Consider the following 20887-nt stretch of genomic DNA (forward strand, 5'->3'; position numbering starts at 1 on the left):
TAGCTCATAGCAACCTCAAATTCCTGGGCTCAAGCATTCCTCTTGTTCCAGCCTCCTGAGTAGCTGGGACTACCTGCACGAGCCACGATGCCTGGCTGTTTTTTCTTTTTTCTTTCTTTTTAAATTTTTTTTATTTTTATTTATTTATTTTAGAGACAGAGTTTTACTTTGTCGCCCTCGGTAGAGTGCCGAGGCGTCACAGCTCACGGCAACCTCCAGCTCTTGGGCTTAGCCGATTCTCTTGCCTCAGCCTCCGGAGTAGCTGGGACTACAGGCGGCTGCCACAACGCCTGGCTATTTTTTTTGTTGCAGTTTGGCTGGGGCCGGGTTCAAACCTGCTACCCTTGGTATATGGGGCCGGCACCCTACACACTGAGACACAGGCATCCCCCTTTCTTTTTCTTTTCTCTTTTTTTGTTTTTTAGACAGAGTCTCACTACGTCGCCCTGGGTAGAGTGCAGTGGCGTCACAGCTCACAACAACCTGAAACTCTTGGGCTCAAGCGATTTTCTTGCCTCAGCCTCTGAGTAGCTGGGACTACAGGTGCTGACCACAATGCCTTGCTACTTTTTGGTTGTAGTTGTCATTGTTGTTTAGCAGGCCCTGGCCAGGTTCGAACCTACCAGTCCCAGGGTATGTGGCTGGCACCCTAAACACTGAGCTACCAGTGCTGAGCCATGGCTATTTTTTGTTCTTAGGTGCTTCACCCACCTTGGCCTCCCAGAGTGCTAGGATTACAACTGTCAGCCACCATGTCCAGCCTCCTCTGACTCTTTTCACATGACCTTTCTCTTAGTAGGCTCACCCTAAATCCAGGATAATGTCATTCAAAATCCTTAAATACACCTGCAAAGAACTTATGTCAATTTAAGGTCTCATACACAGGTACTGGGAGGTTAGGACTTGGGCATATCTTTTTAGGGGATACTACTTAATCCACCACATCAAGTATCAGCTGTGGTGCCTTTTTTTCATTGTTGTTTGGCAGCCCTGGGCTGGATTCGAACCCACCAGCTCCCGTGTATGTGGCTGGTGCCCTAGCCACTGAGCTACAGGTTCCGAGCCAGCTGTGATGCCTTTTATAGACATTTATTTGAATAGTTCACTTTTCCAATGTAACCAAGCATGTGTTTTCACACACTCATGAGCATGACTACAGTCTAAATTCTTGAGAGAGGCACAACTTGATGCTGATCAAGGGTTCCATCCTCTGACATGCCTTGACCTCCAGGCCTATAAATGAGCAATTGGGGTCTTTGTCCAGTGAATGCCCTTCTCCTAGCCTCATGAGTATAAGCACTGGTCTGAGAGCCTTTCATATCAAGTCCAGGGTAGGGAACTTTCAGCTAAAAGGACCCTATGTGGCTTGGTGCCTGTGGCTCAAGCGGCTAAGGCACCAGCCACATACACCTGAGCTGGTGGGTTTGAATTCAGCCCAGGCCTGCCAAACAACAATGACAGCTGCAACCAGAAAATAGCCGGGCATTGTGGTGGGCGCCTGTAGTCCCAGCTACTTGGGAGGCGGAGGTAGGAGAATTGCTTGAGCCCATGAGTTGGAGGTTGCCGTAAGCTGTGATGCCACGGCACTCTACCCAAGGTGACAGCTTGAGGCTCTGTCTCAAAATAAATAAATAAATAAATAAAAATAAAAGGATCCTATGCCTCTTGGGGCTGAATTGGGAAATCCTTGATGCTCAATTTCTCAAAGATTCTCCCATACCAGGCCTCAGAAACCTAGGTGGAAGAGGATAGGGACCCACAGGCCCAGCCACCTCTAGCCAGAGGGTTTAGGAATATTAAGATCTTCCCTCCAGGACTCGGTGAAGGGAGAGGATTCTGGGTGCCCAATTCTGCTGTGAAAGAGCTAAGAGGCTCAGGCACATTCCTTATCTCTACCAACCAGGGTTACTATGAAGACTGATCAAATACAAAACCCGTATAAAGTGCAGAGCATCCAGCAGCCCTGGACCAACAATTGTCCTCCATGAGATTTACAGAATAAAAGCAACACCCAGAAGAGAGGCACAAAAGAGGCATGTAGCCATGCCTGAAACCAGTTTATCCCAGCCTTCCCTGATCTATGGCCATGCCCCTGATCTATGGCCATGCAGTCTTCATCACTTGAGGCAATCTGAGTTTTCTTTTTTCTTTCTTTCTTTTTTTTTTTTTTGAGACAGAGTCTCACTTTGTCACCTGTGGTAGAGTGCCATGGTGTCATAACTCACAGCAACATCAAACTCTTGGTCTTAAGTGATCCTCGCCTCAGCCTCCTGAGTAGCTGGGACTACAGGTGCCCATCACAATGCCCTGCTATTTTTAGAGACGAGGGTCTCTCTCTTGCATAGGCTGGCCTCAAACCTGTGAGCTTAGGCAATGCACGCACCTCAGCCTCCCAAGTTGAGTTTTCTATCAAAATGGAAAGAATCCTAATAACAGCAGATGGCAACAAGGAGAAAAAACACTGAGTTGGGGAACATTAAGTCCACTCAGGGACCGACACAGGAGTGTGAGGGTGAACTTGGCTGGATTAGGATTGTGGAGTCAACTTCTCCAGGCAACTCTGGCAACTGGAGCAAAAAGGAATTTAGGGGGGAAATGTTGAACATCACAGAATCTACAAGATGAGAAAACAAGCAAGAACAACCTCCAGCTTCAGGGTACCTGACTGTTGGATTCATGTCTTAGGTTGGGGTTTCTTCCTCTCTCAGAAGCTGACTCTGAGATGAGGACTCAAGGGCAAGAAGTTTATTCAGGAAATGACCCCAGGAAGCCCACTGTGGGGCTGAAAACCTAAGAAAAGGAGGGAAGGAGTCCTGCAGGGGGTAATAACCAGGAGATAACACTAGGGGAAAATGGTACTCAGCCCCACTGGGAATCTCATGAAACAGCACAGGGCACGTGCCTCACAGTGGTTCCACCCCCGGGGCAGGAGAATGGAAGCACTCATCTTCCAAGTTATATCTGTCATTGGCTTAGGGCTACTCTCAGAGGATCTGAATTCTCTAGTCCTTCTGGCCAGTTCTCAGGCCAGCTCCACAACCAGGTAGAGTGGGCTCTGGTGGTTCAAGAAAGGCCAGGGAATCTTACAAGAGGAAGCCATGAGTGCAACATTAAAAGCTGAGGAAATATGCATCCAGGTGGCATGGGAGATAATCCCTGCTATCTTCTTCCCATGAGGAGGCATTGCCACAGAGGTGGGAAACTCCCCTAAGAGAAGGGCGGTGTGAATCCAGGCCTGAATTTTTTTTTTTTTTTTAATTTGGCCGGGGCTGGGTTTGAACCCACCACCTCCGGCATATGAGACCGGCGCCCTACCCGCTGAGCCACAGGCGCCGCCCCTGAATTTTTTTTTTTTTTTTAGAAAAGTCTGGAAAATCAGGGATGACCCACAAGGGTGCAACTGTCTTTCTGCTTCCATTGCAATGTTGATGCTGGGACATCACTTGTACCCACTTTCTTTTGTTAATATTAAGCAGCTTTTGCTCTTGGCAAACAAGTCTTGGCTGGGCACCTTCATCCCTCTAACTGCTTGGCACATTGCTGTTGGCGTCTCATCAATGTCCTACAAACATCTCAGATCTCACCAGTATCTCTGGGCCACCCAGTGCGGCTTAAATTCAGTGGGACTCATCATAAACATTGACAGGAAGACAGCTGCACTCTGCAGGCACCCCTTTCTGACTTTTCCAGACTTTTTTTTTTTTATTATTTCATATTAATGGAAGGGTACAATTAGGTTACATTGTTTGAATTTGTTAGGTAGAATCCAAGTTGTAGTTAAGCCTTTACCCCGGAGGTATGCTATATACCCCTGCATTGTGCCCATTAGGTGGTAGCACACTCTCCTCACCAATTTCCAGACTTTTCTACATACAAATTCTTCTGCCTAGTGGACAAATTCCTATAGTAGTCATTCAAACCTCTACTTGGGTGACCTCATGTGGCTAACTGTAGTTACTGCAGTTTTTGTTTGTCTTCAATGTGAGAGTGGCCATCAGCGTTCTCCAAGACCCTGCCCATAGTGATTGGTTAAAGGGCTTGCCAAGGCCAGTTAGATTCTTCTTTGGGAGAATCTAACCCAGCTGGCCTCAAACTCCTGGTTTCAAGCAGTCTTCCTGCCTCGGCTTCCTAAAGTGCTGATATTACAGTTGTGAGGTACCCAATTGACCACATTGAAAGAATGTATGTATGTATGTTTTTTGGTTTTTTGTTTTTTTTTTTGAGACAGAGTCTCACTTTTCACCCTGGGTAGAGTGCCTTAGCATCATAGCTCACAGCAACCGCAAACTTTTGGGCTCAAGCAATCCTCTTGCCTCAGCCTCCCAAGTAGCTGGGACCACAGGTGCCCACCGCAACACCCAGCTACTTTTTAGAGATGGGATCTCACTCTTGCTCAGGCTGGTCTTGAATTCATGAGCTCAAGCAATCACTTGCCTTGGCCTCCCAGAGTGCTAGGATTACAGGCATGAGCCACCTCGCCTGGCCCTGAAAAAATATTTTAAATCCTAACATATGCCCAGACATCCCCCTGTCACCTTGGCCACAAGCCTCTGCAGTTCCCAAACTGCGCTTGGTTTGTTCACACAGAGCCGAAAAGATAGAACTCCAAGAGGGAGCCATGTGGACCCTGTGAGCTACGTGTCTCCTGTACTTCCAAAGCCACACCTGGCAGCAGGTGACAATGCCCAGAGAAGATCTGTGTTCTCAGGGGTAGGATCTGAGTCTCTGTGGCCATGGTTAAGGGTGGTTCCTAGGTCCCAGAGGCTCCCTAAACCTTTCAGTGCTATCCAGGTTAAGAGGCCAGAGAAAAACACAGCTTCTTTTATGAGTTAGCTTCCACCTCAGTGGATTTTGCTATATCTAGCACTTCTTTTTCTTTTTTTGAGACAGAGCCTCAAGCTGTCGCCCTGGGTAGGTATTGTGGCATCACAGCTCACAGCAACCTCCAACTCCTGGGCTTAAGCGATTCTCTTACCTTAGCCTCCCAGGTAGCTGGGATACAGGCATCTGCCACAATGCCCGGCTATTTTTTGGTTGTAGCTGTCATTGTTGTTTGGCAGGCCTGGGCTGGATACAAACTGGCCAGCTCTGGTATATGTGACTGGCGCCTTAGCCACTTGAGCTACAGGCGCCAAGCCTATCTGGCACATTTTTATTGCATGTCCATTGTTTGCTAAAGCAGAGGTCAATTCAACCTAATCCCTGCCTTCCTGAAGCTCTCAATGCAGAGTGAGATCCAAGTGGGAGTTGTACAATCACATGAATAAACATGACATTATGCAGTGCTATAGTCTAAATGTTTGTGTCTCCTTAAACTCATATAGTTGTTTGGGTTTTGTTTGTTTAGAGACAGGGTCTTGCTTTGCCACCAGGCTGGAGTGCAGTGGCACAATCATAGCTCACTTCTGCTTCAAATTCCTAGATTCAAGGTATCCTCCCACCTCAGCCTCCCAAGAAGCACACCTGTCACTGTGCCTGACTAACTGTTGATATATTTTGTTGCCCAAGATGGCACTCCTGGCCTCAAGCCATCTTCCCACCTTGGCCTTCCAAAGTTCTGGAATTACAGCTGTGAACCACCGTGCCTGGCCCCAATATCATATATTAAAACTTAATCCCCAATATGATACTATTAAGATACAAGGCCTTGGCTCAGAACCTGTAGCTCACTGGTTAGGGCACTGGCCACATGCACCATGGCACTCTACCAGGGGTGACATAGTGAGACTGTGTCTCGAAAAAAAAAAAAGATATAAGGCCTTTTGGGAAATTAAGTCATGAGGGTTCTACCCTCATGAATGGGATGAGTGTTCTCCTTTTTTTTTTTTTTTTTTGAGATAGAGTCACCCTGGATAGAGTACCGTGGCGTCACAGCTCACAGCAACCTCAAACTCTTGGGCTTAAGAGACTCTCTTGCCTCAGCCTCCCAAGTATCTGGGACCTGTGGTGCCTCTATCAGGCACCTGTGGTGCCTGCCACAATGCCTGGGTATTTTTTTGTTGTTGTTGTAGTTGTCATTGTCATTTGGCAGGCTGGAGCCAGGTTCGAACCCACCAGCCCTGGTGTATGTGGCCAGTGCCCTAACCACTGAGCAATGGGCACAGAGCCAGGGGATGAGTGTTTTTATAAAAGAGCTTGAAGTGGTCGTGTTTCCCTTCTCTCAGGTGAGGACACATAGAAAGTGCCATCTATACATCCTGTGGTGGCTCACAGTAGTCCCAACTACAGGGGAGACTGAAAAGGAAGAATGACTTAAGGCCAGGAATTTGAGGCCAGGCTGGGCAACAAAGTCTCTAGGGAAACCCTCTTTCTTGCTCTGTTGCCCAGACTAGAGTGTTGTGGCATCAGCCTAGCTCATAGCAACCTCAAATTCCTGAGTTCAAGTGATCTTCTTGCTTCAGCTTCCCAAGTAGCTGGGACTAACAGGTGCCCACCACAATGCCTGGCAAATTTTTCTATTTTTAGTACAGACACGGGTCTCCCTCTTGCTCAGGCTGGTCTTGAACTCCTGAGCTCAAGGGAGCCTTCTGCCTCAGCCTCTCAGAGTGCTAAGATTATAGGTGTTAGCCACCACACCTGGCCTAAAATATGGTTTGTTTGTTTGTTTGTTTGAGACAGAGTCTCAAGCTGTCACCCTGGGTAGAGTGCTGAGGCATTGTAGCTCACAGCAACCTCCAATTCTTGGGCTCAAGCGATTCTTTTGCCTCAGTTTTTCTATTTTTTTTTTATTAAATCATAACTGTGTACAACAATGCAATCATGAGGTACAATGTGCTGGTTCCATATACAGTCTGAAATATTTTCACCAAACTGGTTAACAGCCTTCATGGCATTTTCTTAATTATAGTTTTTCTATTTTTAATAGAGACAGAGTCTCGCTCTTGCTCAGGCTGGTCTCAAACCTCTGAGCTCAAGCAATCTACCTGCCTTGGCCTCCCAGAGTGCTAGGATTACTTTACAGGCATGAGCCACTGCACCCAGCCCCCTAAAAAAAGTTTTAAGAAACTAGTTAAGCATGATAATACTTGCCTGTAGTGCCAGCTACTCAGGAGGTTGAGGCTGGAGGATCATCTAACTGTACTCCTCCAGCTTTGAAATACTCTGTGCTGAGAAGAAAAGAGAGAGAGAGAGGAAGAAAAGGGAAGGCGGGGGAGGGGGATCTGTAAAGGGCGATCTGTGAAGAAAAGGCCTCTATCAGACACCTAATCTGCCAGTGCATTGATCTTTTATTTCCCAGCTTCTAGAACTGTGAGCAATAAATTTCTATTGTTTATAAACTACCCAGACTATGGTGTTTTGTTATACCATGTAGCAGACTGGATGAACTGACATAAGCCATGACACCTGTTAGGAGTATTAGGAAGCTGCATGGGGGGTGGAGGGTATGTAGAATGGGCTAAATATACTATGGGTTTGCTGATTGACTACACAAACATCATGCCTATTTTTCTATATGCAAACACACAGGCCCATTCCATTAAAAACAACTATAACAACAAAGATTCCCTATGAAGACAGTCTGTGTAACATTATCTATGCTAATAGTAGTAATTTTAGACTTTGCCACTGGGGCCCCAGCGTTCTTTCATCCTCATTTTACAGATGAGGAAACTGAGGCTCAGAAGTGGAGGAGAAAACTCACCTGAGGGCACACAAGTGCATCAAAATCCAGGCAGAATTTGAACCCAGGCCAGCTACAGGGAAACACCATACTCACTGCCCTCCTCCTAAGAAAGATGCAGAAATAGGCTCAGCACCTGTAGCTCAGTGAGTAGGGCACCAGCCACGTACCAAAGTCAGTTTCCTGGGTTTGATAGTGGTTTAATAGGATAAAACGTTTTGCTGGGGGAAGAGGAGTGAAGGGTTCGTGAAAAAAAAAAAAAGACTATGAAAAGTCTGTAGTCATTTTGCAACTGTGTATCAGTCTTAAACTATTTCAAAATAAAAAGTTACAAAATTCTAGTGGCCAAAAGAATGGAAAGTGGTGTGTTTTAGAGCAGCAATATTGTTAAAAGGGAAAAGTAACCCAAGCATCTGTCAATGGCTGAATGAACAAACAAAATGTGGTCTTATCCATACAATGGAATATTATTCAGCCTTAAAAAGGAAGGAAATTCTGACACATGCTCAAACACCAATGAACCTTGAGAACGTTCTGCTAAGTGAAATCAGCCAGTTGCAAAAGGTAAACATTGAATGATTCCACTTATATGAGGTCCCTAGAGTAGTCAAAATCATACAGACAGAAAGTAGAACGGTGAGTTCCAGGGGTTTGGAGGAGGGGGCAATGAGGAGTTAGTGTTTAACAAGGACAGAGTTTTTGTTTGGGAAGATGAACAAGTTCTGGAGATGGATGGTGTGATGGTTGTACAACAGCATGACTGTACTTAATTGCACTGAACCATGCACTTACAAATGGGTTAAGATGGTAAATTTTATGTTACTTTAGAGACAGAGTCTCACTTTGTCATCCAGGCTGGAATGCAATGGTATCATCATAGCTCATAATAACCTTGAAGTCCTGGGCTCAATCCTCCTGTCTCAGGCCTGGAGCAGCTGAGAGTACAGACATGTGCCACAAAGCTTAGCTAACTTTTAAAAAATTATTATTTGGAATAGCTCCTGTGGCTCAGTGCGTCGTAGGGCGCCGGCCCCATATACAGAGGGTGGCAGGTTCAAACCTGGCCCCGGCGAAACTGCAACAAAAAAATAGCTGGGTGTTGTAGTGGGCGCCTGTAGTCCCAGCTACTCAGGAGGCTGAGGCAAGAGAATCACCTAAGCCCAGGAGTTGGAGGTTTCTGTGAGCTGTGATGCCACAGCACTCTACCGAAGGTGACATAGTGAGATTTTGTCTCAAAAACAAAAAATAGCCTGACTTGACAAAACCAAAAAGAAGAAAAAAAATATGAAAATAAAAGAAAAAAATTATCTGTAGAGATGGGGTTTTATTTTATTGCCTGGCTGGGCTTAAACTCTCCCATGCCCAGCCCCCCATTTAAACCATTTTAATGTGTACAATTCAGTGGCATTAAATGCATTTATGATGCTGCAAAACTATCACCTCTATCTCGATTTAGAGCATTTTCATCCCCACAAAAGAAGTGGTGCCCCATTAACAGTCACTTCCCATTCCACTTCCCCTAGTCCCAGGCAGCCATTAATTAATCTGCCACTAAGGATTTACCTGTTCACACAAATGGAATCATATGTATGTGGCTTTTTGTGTCCGGAGTCTTTCCCTCAGCCTCATGTTGTTAAGGTTTATCCCTGTTGTAGCAGGTGTCTGTGCTTTGTTCCTTTTTACAGCTGAGTAATATGCTACAAAATGACTACGCCACAACTTGCTTAACTATTCATTACCAGATATTTTTTTCCCAAACTATTGGCTATTGTAAATAGTGCTGTCATGAACATCTATGTACAAGTATTCAAGTATGTTTTCTATTCTTAAAAGCATATACCTAGGAGTGGAATTGCTGGGTCCTATATAACTCTATGTTGAATTTCTTTCTTTCTTTTTTTATTTTTTTGAGACAGAGCCTCAAGCTGTTGCCCTGGGTAGAGTGTTGTGGCATCACAGCTCACAGCAACTTCCAACTCCTGGCCTCAAGCGATTCTCCTGCCTCCGCCTCCCAAGTAGCTAGGACTACAGATGCCTGCCACAACACCCAGCTATTTTTTGGTTGCAGCCGTCATTGTTGTTTGGCAGGCCCAGGCTGGATTTGAACCCACCAGCTCAGGCGTATGTGGCTGGTGCCTTAGCTGCTTGAGCCACAGGCGCTGAGCCTCTTTCTTTTTATTTTGAGATAGAGTCTCACTTTGTCACCCTTGGTAGAATGCCGTGGCATCATAGCTCATAGAAACTCCAACTCTTGGGCTTACGTGATTCTCTTGCCTCAGCCTCCCAAGTAGCTGGGACTACAGGTGCCCGCCACAACACCAGGCTATTTTTTGGTTGTAGCTGTCATTGCTGTTTGGCAGGCCCAGGCTGGATTCTTTTTTTGTGTGTGTGTGTGTGGTTTTTGGCCGGGGCTGGGTTTAAACCCGTCACCTCCGGCATCTGGGACCGGCGCCCTACTCCTTGAGCCACAGGCGCCGCCCATAACCCACCAGCTCCAGTGTATGTGGCTGGCACATTAGCCGCTGAGCTACAGGAACAAAGCCTCTTTCTTTTTTTTTTAATTTCAAGTTAATGTGAGAGTACAAACAACTAGGTTACAATGTTTGCATTTGTTAGGTAGAGTCTGTTTTGTAATTGTGTCCCGAACCCAAGAGGTGTGTCATATACCCTTATGTTGTGCCCATTAAGTGGGAGCACACCAATCCCCCTTATGTTTAATTTCTAACAGAACTGTCAAACTTTTCCACAGGGGCTGCAACACTTTATTGTACTAGAAATTACACTTTTCAAAGTATCCATCTTCCATTTATTTATTTATTTATTTATTTACTTTTTTAGAGATGGGGTTTCACTATGTTATCTGGGCTGGACTTGGGGTTTAAGTGATCTTCCCCCTTCAGTTTCCAGATTAGCTGGGATTATAGGCCTGTGCCACAGTGCCCAGTTTTTCATTTTTTTACAGTGGTCCATTCTGCCCTTGACTCCACTCCTGCAGTTCATATAACCCTGCTCCCTTGCAGTGCTGGTTACACTGTTGCAGAATATCCCTGTATTTATATCTTGGCAGCCTCAGTGGGACTGTCCTCCTCTAAGGATGTGCCTTCTGGAAGTATGATTTACTTCCTTCTCCAAATCCCAGCCCCACTTTTGTGTGACCTAGAGCAAATGTCTTAGCTGCTCTCTGCTTCAGTCTCCTCACTTTGCAAATTGAGTTAAAAATAGTCCTTCTAATCTGGGGGAGGTGGCACCTATAGTCCCAGGTACTGGAGAGGCTGAGGAAGGAGGATCGCTTGAGCCCATGAGTTTGAGACTAGCCTGGATGACATAGAGTAGACTCTGTCTCAAAATAAATAAGAAAACAAATAAAATTTAAAAAGAGCCCCTCCTTCCAAGTTTTGTGAGGTTAAAAAGGAATACACAAGTGAAGTGTTTAGAACAGAATAGGTGCATGGTCAGGGCTACCAGTGAACATTAGTCTTTACCATCAGTCACTCAAGGCAGTAGAGCATTACACAGGCTCTTCTAATCACTGCCAACTCTGGGTGTTGTTGTCCCCCTCCTTTTCTTCCAGTGCAAAAGGGGAAATTTCCAACTTGTAGCAATGCATCTACTCTGCACCAGGCACATAGTATATAGTTGGGTTATAAAACCTTACTTTGGATGAACGTTTTAGTTGGTTCCTGTCTCCCACTTGGCTTGGGTCTGGCTCCCACAGCCAGCTCAAGCTGACTCTCAGATTTTCTGAATTTTACCTGAAGCTGCCAAAGACCAAAATAGCCTCTGAGTGCGTGACCTTAGGCCTGCATCTGAAAACAGAACTTGGGGCAGTCCAGAGAACTCTGCCCTGGGCTCTGGGGGTTGGGGGTGGAGACATTCCTTCCACACCACCTTGACAAATGGGCCAAGGCTGCTTGGAATGAGATGTCAGCAACCTAAGTCCGAGGTCCAACCTTGTCTCTGAGGACACAGACCAAAATTCAACTTTGTTTGTCTGGTTGTTTTGAAGGAATTCTGGCCTCTGATGAATGTTGGCAGCGAACCTACTATGTGCCCAGGGGATATGCTGAGCACTGGGATGTGGGAGTAACAAACAAATACCTCCTGCTCTGGGAGTTCTAATCTCTAAGTCAGAGAAAATGGAGGAATCAGCCAGGGGCGGTGGCTAATGCCTGTAATCCTAGCACTCTGGGAGGCTGAGACCGATGGATTGCTTGAGCTCAGGAGTTCCAGACCAGCCTGAGCAAGAGTGAGACCTTGTCTCTGCTAAAAGTAGAAAAACTAGCCGGGTGTTGTGGAGGGCGCCTGTAGTCCCAGTAACTTGGGAGGCCAAGGCAAGAGGATCGCTTGAACCCAGGAGTTCCAGACCAGCCTACGGCTCCCTCTTGTCCTTACAGGGTGATAGTATCCTACCCTTATCCCCCAGTGGATCCATCTCATTTTCTTATTCCATCTTCATGCAATTAGACTTCGAGGCTGCAGTAAACTATGATCCCATCAGTACACTCCAGAGCAGAACCCTGTCTCCAAAAAAAAAAGGGTAGAAATAAATCTCAGTGAATGTGAGATTTATGAATAGTTATGGAATAAATGACCGGCTCATCCTCCTGCCCCCTAACGCCTGGCTCAGGGCGTGGGGTACAGGAGGAAATACCCTACGTGGAGCTGGTTGAGAAAACTGAGGCAGAGCACAGAGCAGACAGGGTACTCCAGGACTCAGCGCCAGGGGGCGGGGCGCGGGCGCGCACGCTGCGCCTCGGGCCGGGGGCGCGCACGCCGAGCGGCCGGCCTTGGGCGGGGAACATGGGCGGGGCCGGGGCGGGGCAGTGCGGGAGCCGGATGGCCGTAGCTGAGGCAGCTGACACGCCAGTCCGAACCCGAGCGGGTCGGAGGCGCAGCCGGATCCTGCCATGGAGCAGCCCAGGAAGGCGGTGGTGGTGACGGGTACGCGGGCTGAGTGCCAATGGCGGCTGCAGGGGCAGCGGCCGGGGGCGGGGGCGGGCCGGGCGGAGCAGGTGCTAGAAGTAGCCCCCGGTTTCCGAGAATGTCATAGCCTGCGGGAGCCCAGCGCAGTACCGCTACCTAGAAAGTGGAGAAGACAGCTCCTCCTTGGTGGCCCCACGATCGGAAGACGAGACAGGCACGGGCGTGGGGCACCCAAGCGATACCCCTCTGGCTTCCTTCCTTCCCCAAGTGAGGACAGTGACCCTCAGGCACCTACCTACTCTGACCAGGGGTTAGCCAGACTCCGCCTCCTTGCCCTTCTCGATGTCGGGCCTGTCCCCCACCCTCCCCACGCCCCAGGGGACAAAGGCCGATTTGCGGGCAGTAAGTGTCCCGGTGACAAATGAACCTCCCAGCCACTGCTCCCGGCGCCCTGAGCTAACGGGAGGCTGTTCTTTCGAGGCGGAGCTGGTGGGGGTCCGGGGACTTCTAGCGCTGGCCCGCTCTCCCGGCTGTCCCAGGGACTGTCTTAGCCGAAACCTTTTGTGCCTGGGCTGTTTATTGGTGAGCCCGGCCCCCGCTGTCACTGACTCTCCCGAAACCAACTGTTCCTCCTCCCTGAGACTCCGCCTAGGTGCCACGTGGCATGTCAACTTCCGCTGGGGCCTCAGAGTAGGGGGTCATTTTGACCTGCTATCTGGAGTAGGAAATCCAGCCAAGGTTCAAACAGGTGTTTGGTGCTGTGGAAGGGAAGTAAGAGCTGGAATTCCTGGGAAGAGATGGAAGAAGCCAGTCTCACCTGCCTAGCAGGTGTGTATAATTGAGGGGAGGGGATCACTGCCCCTCTGTCGCCTACCTCTCTCTGGTTATTTATTATACCAGTGCTTTTTGCGCTCATTACATCTTCACCATCTCCATGCAGTTGACTGTTAAGCAGTGTGACTCAGTGATTAGAAGAGGGAAGCCAACACCATGGACTTTCCAGGTCTGGGTTTGAGTTTCAGCTCTTCCACCTTCTTTTTGTGATCTTGGGCAGCTGGCTTTACCTCTCTGTGCCTCAGATTGGGTCCAGGAAACACCCTTGCCTAAAAGAGGATGCTGTGAGGCTGAATGCCAGGCAGATCATTGGCATATCTTTCCAGGCGACTGTCTTGGTATGGAAAGGGGGCTTGTAGTTTGTGCTGGCAGGTAGGAGAGCAGTGGGCTGGTATCTGGACAGCCTGGCCTGGGATGGACCCATATACATCCCTGAGGGTTGCTCCTCATTCAGTGGTGATTCATGGAGCACCTACAACTCTCTAGAGTTGGGGCAGAGGCCCCACATAAAGACAGCAATAAAATAATTATGGATTGGCCCAAGGGTAGTGTATGAAATCGAGAAAGAAACAGGCCAGCCTTGTCTGAGGGAAAAGAATCAGGTCTCCAACATTCTTGCAGGTGGCAGCTGCTCCTGGAAGTTCTCTGCTGCTTCTCCCAGGTTGGAGTTAGTGGCCTGGATTGGGGCAGCCCAGGAAGGACTACTATGCAATAACATGTTGCTTTTACTGTTTTTTTCAGGGTTTGGTCCTTTTGGGGAACACACTGTGAATGCCAGTTGGATTGCAGTTCAGGTAACTTAGATCTGGAGGGTAGGAATCAGACTTGAAGCTGGGCTCCCCCCCAGAAAATTATGGCACCAAGGAGTCTCCTCTTATGAAACATTTATGTCTGATGTACATGTCTTCTGGCTTACATTCATTGTGAACTTGTTTGCAGCCTGGCACTTTGCACTCTCCCAATAACTCTTGTGTAGTAAGTGCAGTCATTCATGTGCCCACTTTACAGATGAGGAAACTGAGGCCTGGAGGAGTGATAAAGGGATTTTTTTGAGGTCAAACAGGCTGAAAACAGGAGTATCATTGCTTCTGATGTACCCCATGCCTTGACTAGTGGCTACAGATCTGGGACTGGGAGCACCTGGGAGTGGATATAAATGTTGCATTTCTAGGACACAGATAGTTGCTTCAGTGGGACTGGCTCCTACTTTAACTTGGGAATCATCCAAAGGAGGGATCTTTCTCCTTTTTATCGAAAATCTTTTCCATTTATTTAAAGACAAACTGTGACTCAGGTTAGTTCCCAAATGACCAACGTGAGATTTCTCCATGTGTTTTAGGCAGGTGCTTCCCAGTTTGGGAGGAACAAGGCAGGAATATTTGTGGGAGAGGTGTCTTAACCTTGTGGGAGGTGGTGCAGTGACCCTCATTGTCACCTCCAGACAGCTGGGGGAGGAAAAATTTGCATATTGGGGGTGGAGCAGGGTTGTTTCTCTTGGTGTTGTGAGCAGAATGTCAGTCTGCAAAGCTTTTCCTAGTTTCTTTACCAGATGGGGCATTTGGAGGTCCAGACTGGGAACAATGAGCAGAGAGAAAGGGGAATGTTTTCTTCTTATATAAATCAGATCTGCAGAGACCAGAGCTAAATTCATGTTAATCCTAGGCCATTAGCTGCCTGATTTAAAATATACCCGCTTTCCACTCCAGAGTCCTGGATTTAGATAAAAATCCAACTTGAACCTCTATGTGGCAATTTCCAGATGGCCTTCTCCCTGTGCCCCACCTTTTTTATCACTCAGATCTCAAAGTCTTAGCTCCTTCCCTTATTTTTATCCACCCCTTTTGCAAGCAGGACGGAGGGCTGGGGTCTCAAGACCCTGCAGATGGGAGCGTGTCCGGGGCCCTGCCTGTGCACTGCTCCCTGGAGCCCAGACAAAAAGGAACAGCGTGTTTCTGAAGACTTGTGTGTCTGGCTTTGTGCGAGTTTCAGACAGGAGCCTTCACGGGGCTGAGTGGACACAAAGCCAAGTGTCTGAATTCCTGGGCCCCAGACACTGTGATCTGCATCTAAATGGAAGAAAAATCAATTAAACAATCTTTGGAAATCCCTCAGAGCTTTGGGGCTCACTCTGATGGTGGAGATGGCAGCTTTTCATTCTGTGGCTGGGGGGAAATATCTCTTCTACTTAGTCCTTGTCTCTTGACTTTCTTCCTGAAGTTTGTAAAATAAACTTCAGAGGAGAGAGGTTTCTCCATCATTCCCCAGCTAAAAAAGATGCCAACCTTCTGAGCTCTGTTTCCCCCCCTTTTTTTTGAGATAGAGTGTCACTTTGTCACCCATAGAGTGTCACTTTGTCACCCTTGGTAGAGTGCTGTGGCATCATAGCTCACAGCAACCTCCAATTCCTGGGCTCAAATGAGCCTCTTGCCTCAGTTTTTCTATTTTTAGTAGAGATGGAGTCTCACTCTTGCTCGGGCTGGCCTCGAACTCCTGATCTCAGACGATTCAACCTCCTTGGTCTCCCAGAATGCTAGGATTACATGAGTCACCATTTTCGGCCCTCTGTTTCCCTTTTTAAGAAAAAAAAAATACTTGGAGTCCAGCTTTTTATGTACTGAGCATATCTGTCTGTGTAATCAATGAAGTTTTATGTCGGTGTATCCCCAAGTTCTGGATCAAGATCTCAAACATGTGCTAGTTCTTCTTGATTCATTCACAGAAGTTCCTGGAAGGTCCTTCCCAGTTACCGTCCCCTAAGAAGTCAGCCTCTATGCTGACCTTTTGCCACTTCGGTGAGTTTTTTTTGTTTGTTTGTTTTTTGAGACAGAGTTTCATTTTGTCACCCTCGGTAGAGTGCCATGGCATCACAGCTAACAGCAGCCTCAAACTCTTGGGTTTAAGTTATTCCCTTGCCTCAACTTCCCAAGTAGCTGGGACTACAGGCACCCGCCACAACACTCAGCTTTTTTTTTTTTTTTTTAATTGTCTTGTTAGCAGGCCCTGGCCAGGTTCGAACCCACCACCAGCCCTGGTGCATGTGGCCAGTGCACTAACCACTGGGCTACAGGTACTGAGCCCACTTAGGTGAGTTTTGTCTGTTTTAAAACTTGGCAAAGATGGAGTCACGCAGTGAGTTGGTGTTTGGGTTTAGCAGTGTCTGTGCAGCTTAGCATCTATGCAAGCCACCATGGAGTTGCCCAGAGCTGCCGTTGGTTCTTCCTTGTTTCTTTGGATAAGATCAGATTTGCCTCTTAAAAAGATGTCACCTCTAGATGTGACATCTTTTTATTGTGACAGAGTCTCACTTTATGGCCCTCAGTAGAGTGCCGTGGCCTCACACAGCTCACAGCAACCTCCAACTCCTGGGCTTACGCGATTCTCTTGCCTCAGCCTCCCGAGTAGCTGGGACTACAGGCGCCCGCCACAACGCCCGGCTATTTTTTTTTTTTTTTTTTCCGGTTGCAGTTCAGCCGAGCAGGCCCGAACCCGCCACCCTTGGTATATGGGGCCGGTGCCCAACCAACTGAGCCACAGGCGCCACCGATGTGACATCTTTTTAAGAGGCAAAAAATATGTCTTGGGGTATTCTTGGTATAATTCAGAGACAGTCATAGGCAACACTGAGTGTCTGTCACTTCTACCTGAAGATGTGTGTTTTGTTCTATGGGGTGAGCCGCAGTTGCTTCCTCCCACTGCCAATTTTTCAGAAACTCAAGTGTTCACATCTGTAGAAGGAACTACTCCTTCTCCCACAGGGACCCATTCACTGCTCCTTCCCTCTGTCCCTCTGTCCCTCTCTCCCTCTCCCCACTCTCTCCCTCTCTCTGTTTCTCACTCTGTCTCCCCTCTCTCTCCTCCTCTCTCTTCTCCTCTCTCTCCCTTTCTCTTCCCCTCTCTTCCTCCTCCCCTCCCTCCTTCCCTACCTCCCTTATTATCTGGGTCTCTCCCCCCCTCTTTCCCCCTCTCTCTCCATCTCCATATCTCTTTCACTTCACCTGGCTCTCTTTCTGTCTCCCTGTCTCTGTCTCTCTCTTCTCATCTTCCTTCTTTATGCCCTGGGTAAACCCATGCCCAGGCATAGAGGGAACTGTTTCCCACCAGCCACATTCAGGAGATGGGAGTTGTGTCAAGGGACAGAAGGGGAAAGCCCCCTTTCGCCTTTCCCCAGGATGGTGGCTGCCCCCAGCAGCCTTGTAGGAGGCATCACATCTTTCGTGTGTCCTTTCGCCCCCAGATCTTGGGTGGTAGGCTGGGAAGGTGGCTGCATTTCTTTCTCTCCTGAGGAGACTCAGGTGGGTGTCTAGGGCTCTGGAGCCCCTGGGCTCAGGGTATCTCGTGTGTCCCCTGCCCAGGCAGGGTGAGGAGGAGCCAGGTCACAGAATGTGGAGACATCACGGGACAATTACTGCTGCAGTGAGTCTAGACAGACCTGCTAAGGATATTACCAGGGAACAAAGAGGGTCTTTGTTGTGGGGTCAAGGGAATCGGTCAGATGTGGCTGCACTGCGGGGTCTTGTCAGGTAGATGGGGCATAGACAATGTGGCATCTGAGGCCTGAGCCCTGTTTCTTTCATGGTATGTGCTCAGGGGCCACAGGCAAGACCAGCTGTGCTAACTGCAAAATCTAGTGGGACTTAGGGGTTCCCTGTCTCCCCAATACTCACTCTGTCCAGCTCTCTTGAAAAAGAACATCTTCAGAGGCAAAGAATTTAGCCAGAGTACCTGTTACATCCTTCCTCATAGCTCCAGATGAACTTTATGGGTGTCCCCCACCCCACCCTGTTACCCTCTTTAAAACTGAGGAATAATTTGCATAAAGCAAATTATTTGCAAATAATTTACGTAAAGCAACATGTTATGGACCTTAAGTTAACCCATCACTTCAGCGAAAAGTTTGTATGCCTGTGCCATTAATATCTTGTTTGAGATATAGTACATTTCCAGAACACTACCTGGTGCCCATCACTTCCCATCCTGCCCCAGAGGCAGCCACTATCCTGGGCTTCCACAGATGAGCTGTGCCTGGTCTTATGCTGGGTATGAGCCAGATGGTACAAACTCTGGGTCCCCCATGTGTCTGCTGCTTTGGCTCAGCCACCATTGGTGCAGGGGACAGCTATTCTTTTCCCTCCTGTCTGTCATTCCATAGGATGCACAAACCACAGAGTTACCCCATCTTCCATGGACAGGTGTTTTGGGGGCTCCCAGGTTTGTAACTAACATTTAAGGAGCAGGCCTGCTTCTAAGTAGCTGTGTGTGTGTGTGATTGATAGTGATTTTATCTTTTGGGGGAGGAGGTCCTCTTTTTTTTTTTTTTTCTTTTGAGACAAGGTCTTGCTCAGTTGCCCAGGCTAGAGTGCAGTGGTCCCCTCATAGTTCACTGTAGCCTCCCAGGCTCAACTGATTCTCCTGCCCCACCCTCCTGAGTAAATGGGAATAAAAGCACACACCACCATGCCTGGCTAATATTTAAGTTCTCTTTGTAAAAACGGGGTCTCCTATATTGCCCAGGCTCATCTCAAACTCTTGGCCTTAAGACATACTCCCACCTCAGCCTCCCACATCTCTGGGATTATGTGTGAGGCACCACTCCCAGATAGTTTTTTTAGTTTAGATTTCCCCCCCACTTATGGGGAGAGAGACAGAGAAAAGGTGGGGACCCAGAAGTCTCAAAGGTTAGGACAAGATGATGACTCACCCCGTGTCTTTCCAGAATTGCCAGTTCATTTTCTTTTTTTTTTTTTTGGTCGGGGCTGGGTTTGAACCCACCACCTCCAGCATATGGGACCGGCGCCCTACTCCTTGAGCCACAGGCGCCGCCCGCCAGTTCATTTTCTATCACTAAGAATTGATGTGGAGCCAGCCGCAATGTCACAGCTGTCATTCCACTCACTGGGGAGACCGAGGCAGGAGGATTGCTTGAATCCAGGAGTTTGAGGCTGCAGTAAACTCTGATCGTGCCACTGCTTTCCAGCCTGCGTGACAGGGTGAGACCCTGTCTCTAAAAAAATAAAATAATCTGTGTGGGTGGGTGGCTGTCCCAAATGCTTAGAAAGTATCTCCTGGTGGGGACAGCCCTGGCATTGCCCACTCAGCATACATCACTTGTTTTTCCGATTGAAAGAAGAGGGGCACAGAGAGGGTCCTTAGGGAGGATCTGTTGCTCCAAGCTGGGTGTCAGCCGCATCCCACCTTAATATATCACATGTCATAGAGACTTGGCAGGTTACTGCCCCATAGAAAGTTTCTTTTTTTTTTTTTTTGTAGAGACAGAGTCTCACTTTATCGCCCTCGGTAGAGTGCCATGGCATCACACAGCTCACAGCAACCTCCAACTCCTGGGCTTAAGCAATTCTCTTGCCTCAGCCTCCGGAATAGCTGTGACTACAGGCGCCCACCACAACACCCAGCTATTTTTTGGTTTGCAGTTCAGCCGGGGCCGGTTTGAACCCGCCACCCTCGGTGTATGGGGCTGGCGCCTTACCGACTGAGCCACAGGCGCCACCCAGAAAGTTTCTTGAATTGGTTACTAAGGTCCCTTTGTCCACAGAGTTGGTACCACCAGATTGACTCACCTGGGCCAGCTATGCTTGTGGGTAGCCAGGCCCAGGGGCAGCAATAATCCGAATAATCTGAAGTTATTTCAGATAACTTCCCATCTGAAATTCTGATTCTTTCAAGTCCTCAACCTGAAAGATAGATGTTTTAAATTCCTGTTCTGTCAGTGTATTTTCTCCAGAAAGGTCTGCAGGGCCATGGCCAAAAGACTGGGGGCAGGAAATTTTCAAGCATGGGGAGGACAAGAAGGGAAGAAAAAGCAGAGTTATGGTTGATAGAATTCAGAGAATTTAGAGGCAAGAATAATCCTAGTAGACTATTATTTTTTTTCTTTTTTGGTCGGGGCTGGGTTTGAACCTCCCACCTCCGGTATATGGGGCTGGCGCCCTACTCCTTGAGCCATAGGCGCCGCCCCCTAGTAGACTATTGACCTTGTGCCCCATGGCTGGAGATTCACCCTAGCCCTGGAAGATAAATTGGCTTTATCCCCATTGTTTTCTTTTTGATAAGTTATGAGAATAGTGCAAAAAAGTCATTTCATGCTCAGGTTCCCAAAGATTAGTATTTTACCACATTTGTTCTTTCTCTATAGATAGATTTTTTTTTTCCTTCCTAGTCATTGAAGGGTCAACTGCAGACAGGGCAAGCCTATACCCCTAAATAATTCACTGTAGAGCCTTATTTGGTGGCACATGCCTATAGTCCCAGCTACTTAGGAGGCTGAGACAGGCGGATCGCTGGAGTTTAAGAGTTTGAGTCCATATCAATCCACTCATGAATTGATGGACACCTTGATTGATTCCACATCTTTGCAATTGTGAATTGTGCTATAATAAACATTGGAATGTCAAAAAAAAAAAAAAAAGAGAGTTTGAGTCCAACCTGGGCAAAACAGACCCTATCTCTTTATTTTATTTTATTTTGCTTTATTTTTATTTATTTACTTATTTA

General features: G+C 47.7%; 2 protein-coding genes across 5 annotated transcripts in view; one reads left to right on the top strand and one right to left on the bottom strand.

Moving 5' to 3' along the window:
• LSM4 (LSM4 homolog, U6 small nuclear RNA and mRNA degradation associated) overlaps positions 1-12801 on the bottom strand; it is a 31463-nt gene extending 18662 nt beyond the window's left edge. Inside the window, exons 1-3 of the mRNA XM_053582379.1 lie at positions 12701-12801; positions 12032-12138; positions 7643-7727 (exon numbers count right to left, since the gene is read on the bottom strand). Coding sequence (XP_053438354.1) covers positions 7643-7711 — 69 coding nt within the window. The 5' untranslated portion in view covers positions 7712-7727; positions 12032-12138; positions 12701-12801. The remainder of the gene's footprint in view (positions 1-7642; positions 7728-12031; positions 12139-12700) is intronic.
• The window catches only part of PGPEP1 (pyroglutamyl-peptidase I), a 39964-nt gene continuing 31510 nt past the window's right edge, over positions 12434-20887 (top strand). For 2 of the 4 annotated variants that reach the window (XM_053582371.1, XM_053582372.1), the window contains exons 1-2: positions 12440-12562; positions 14120-14172. In XM_053582371.1, the coding sequence (XP_053438346.1) occupies positions 12529-12562; positions 14120-14172 (87 nt within the window). In that variant the 5' untranslated portion in view covers positions 12440-12528. Of the gene's footprint in view, positions 12563-13230; positions 13373-14119; positions 14173-20887 lie in introns of those variants that run through there. The other 2 variants (XM_053582368.1, XM_053582369.1) reach the window with 2 other exon arrangements.

The sequence above is a fragment of the Nycticebus coucang genome, chromosome 3 (genome assembly GCF_027406575.1).
Source record: "Nycticebus coucang isolate mNycCou1 chromosome 3, mNycCou1.pri, whole genome shotgun sequence".
Lineage (NCBI taxonomy): Eukaryota > Metazoa > Chordata > Mammalia > Primates > Lorisidae > Nycticebus > Nycticebus coucang.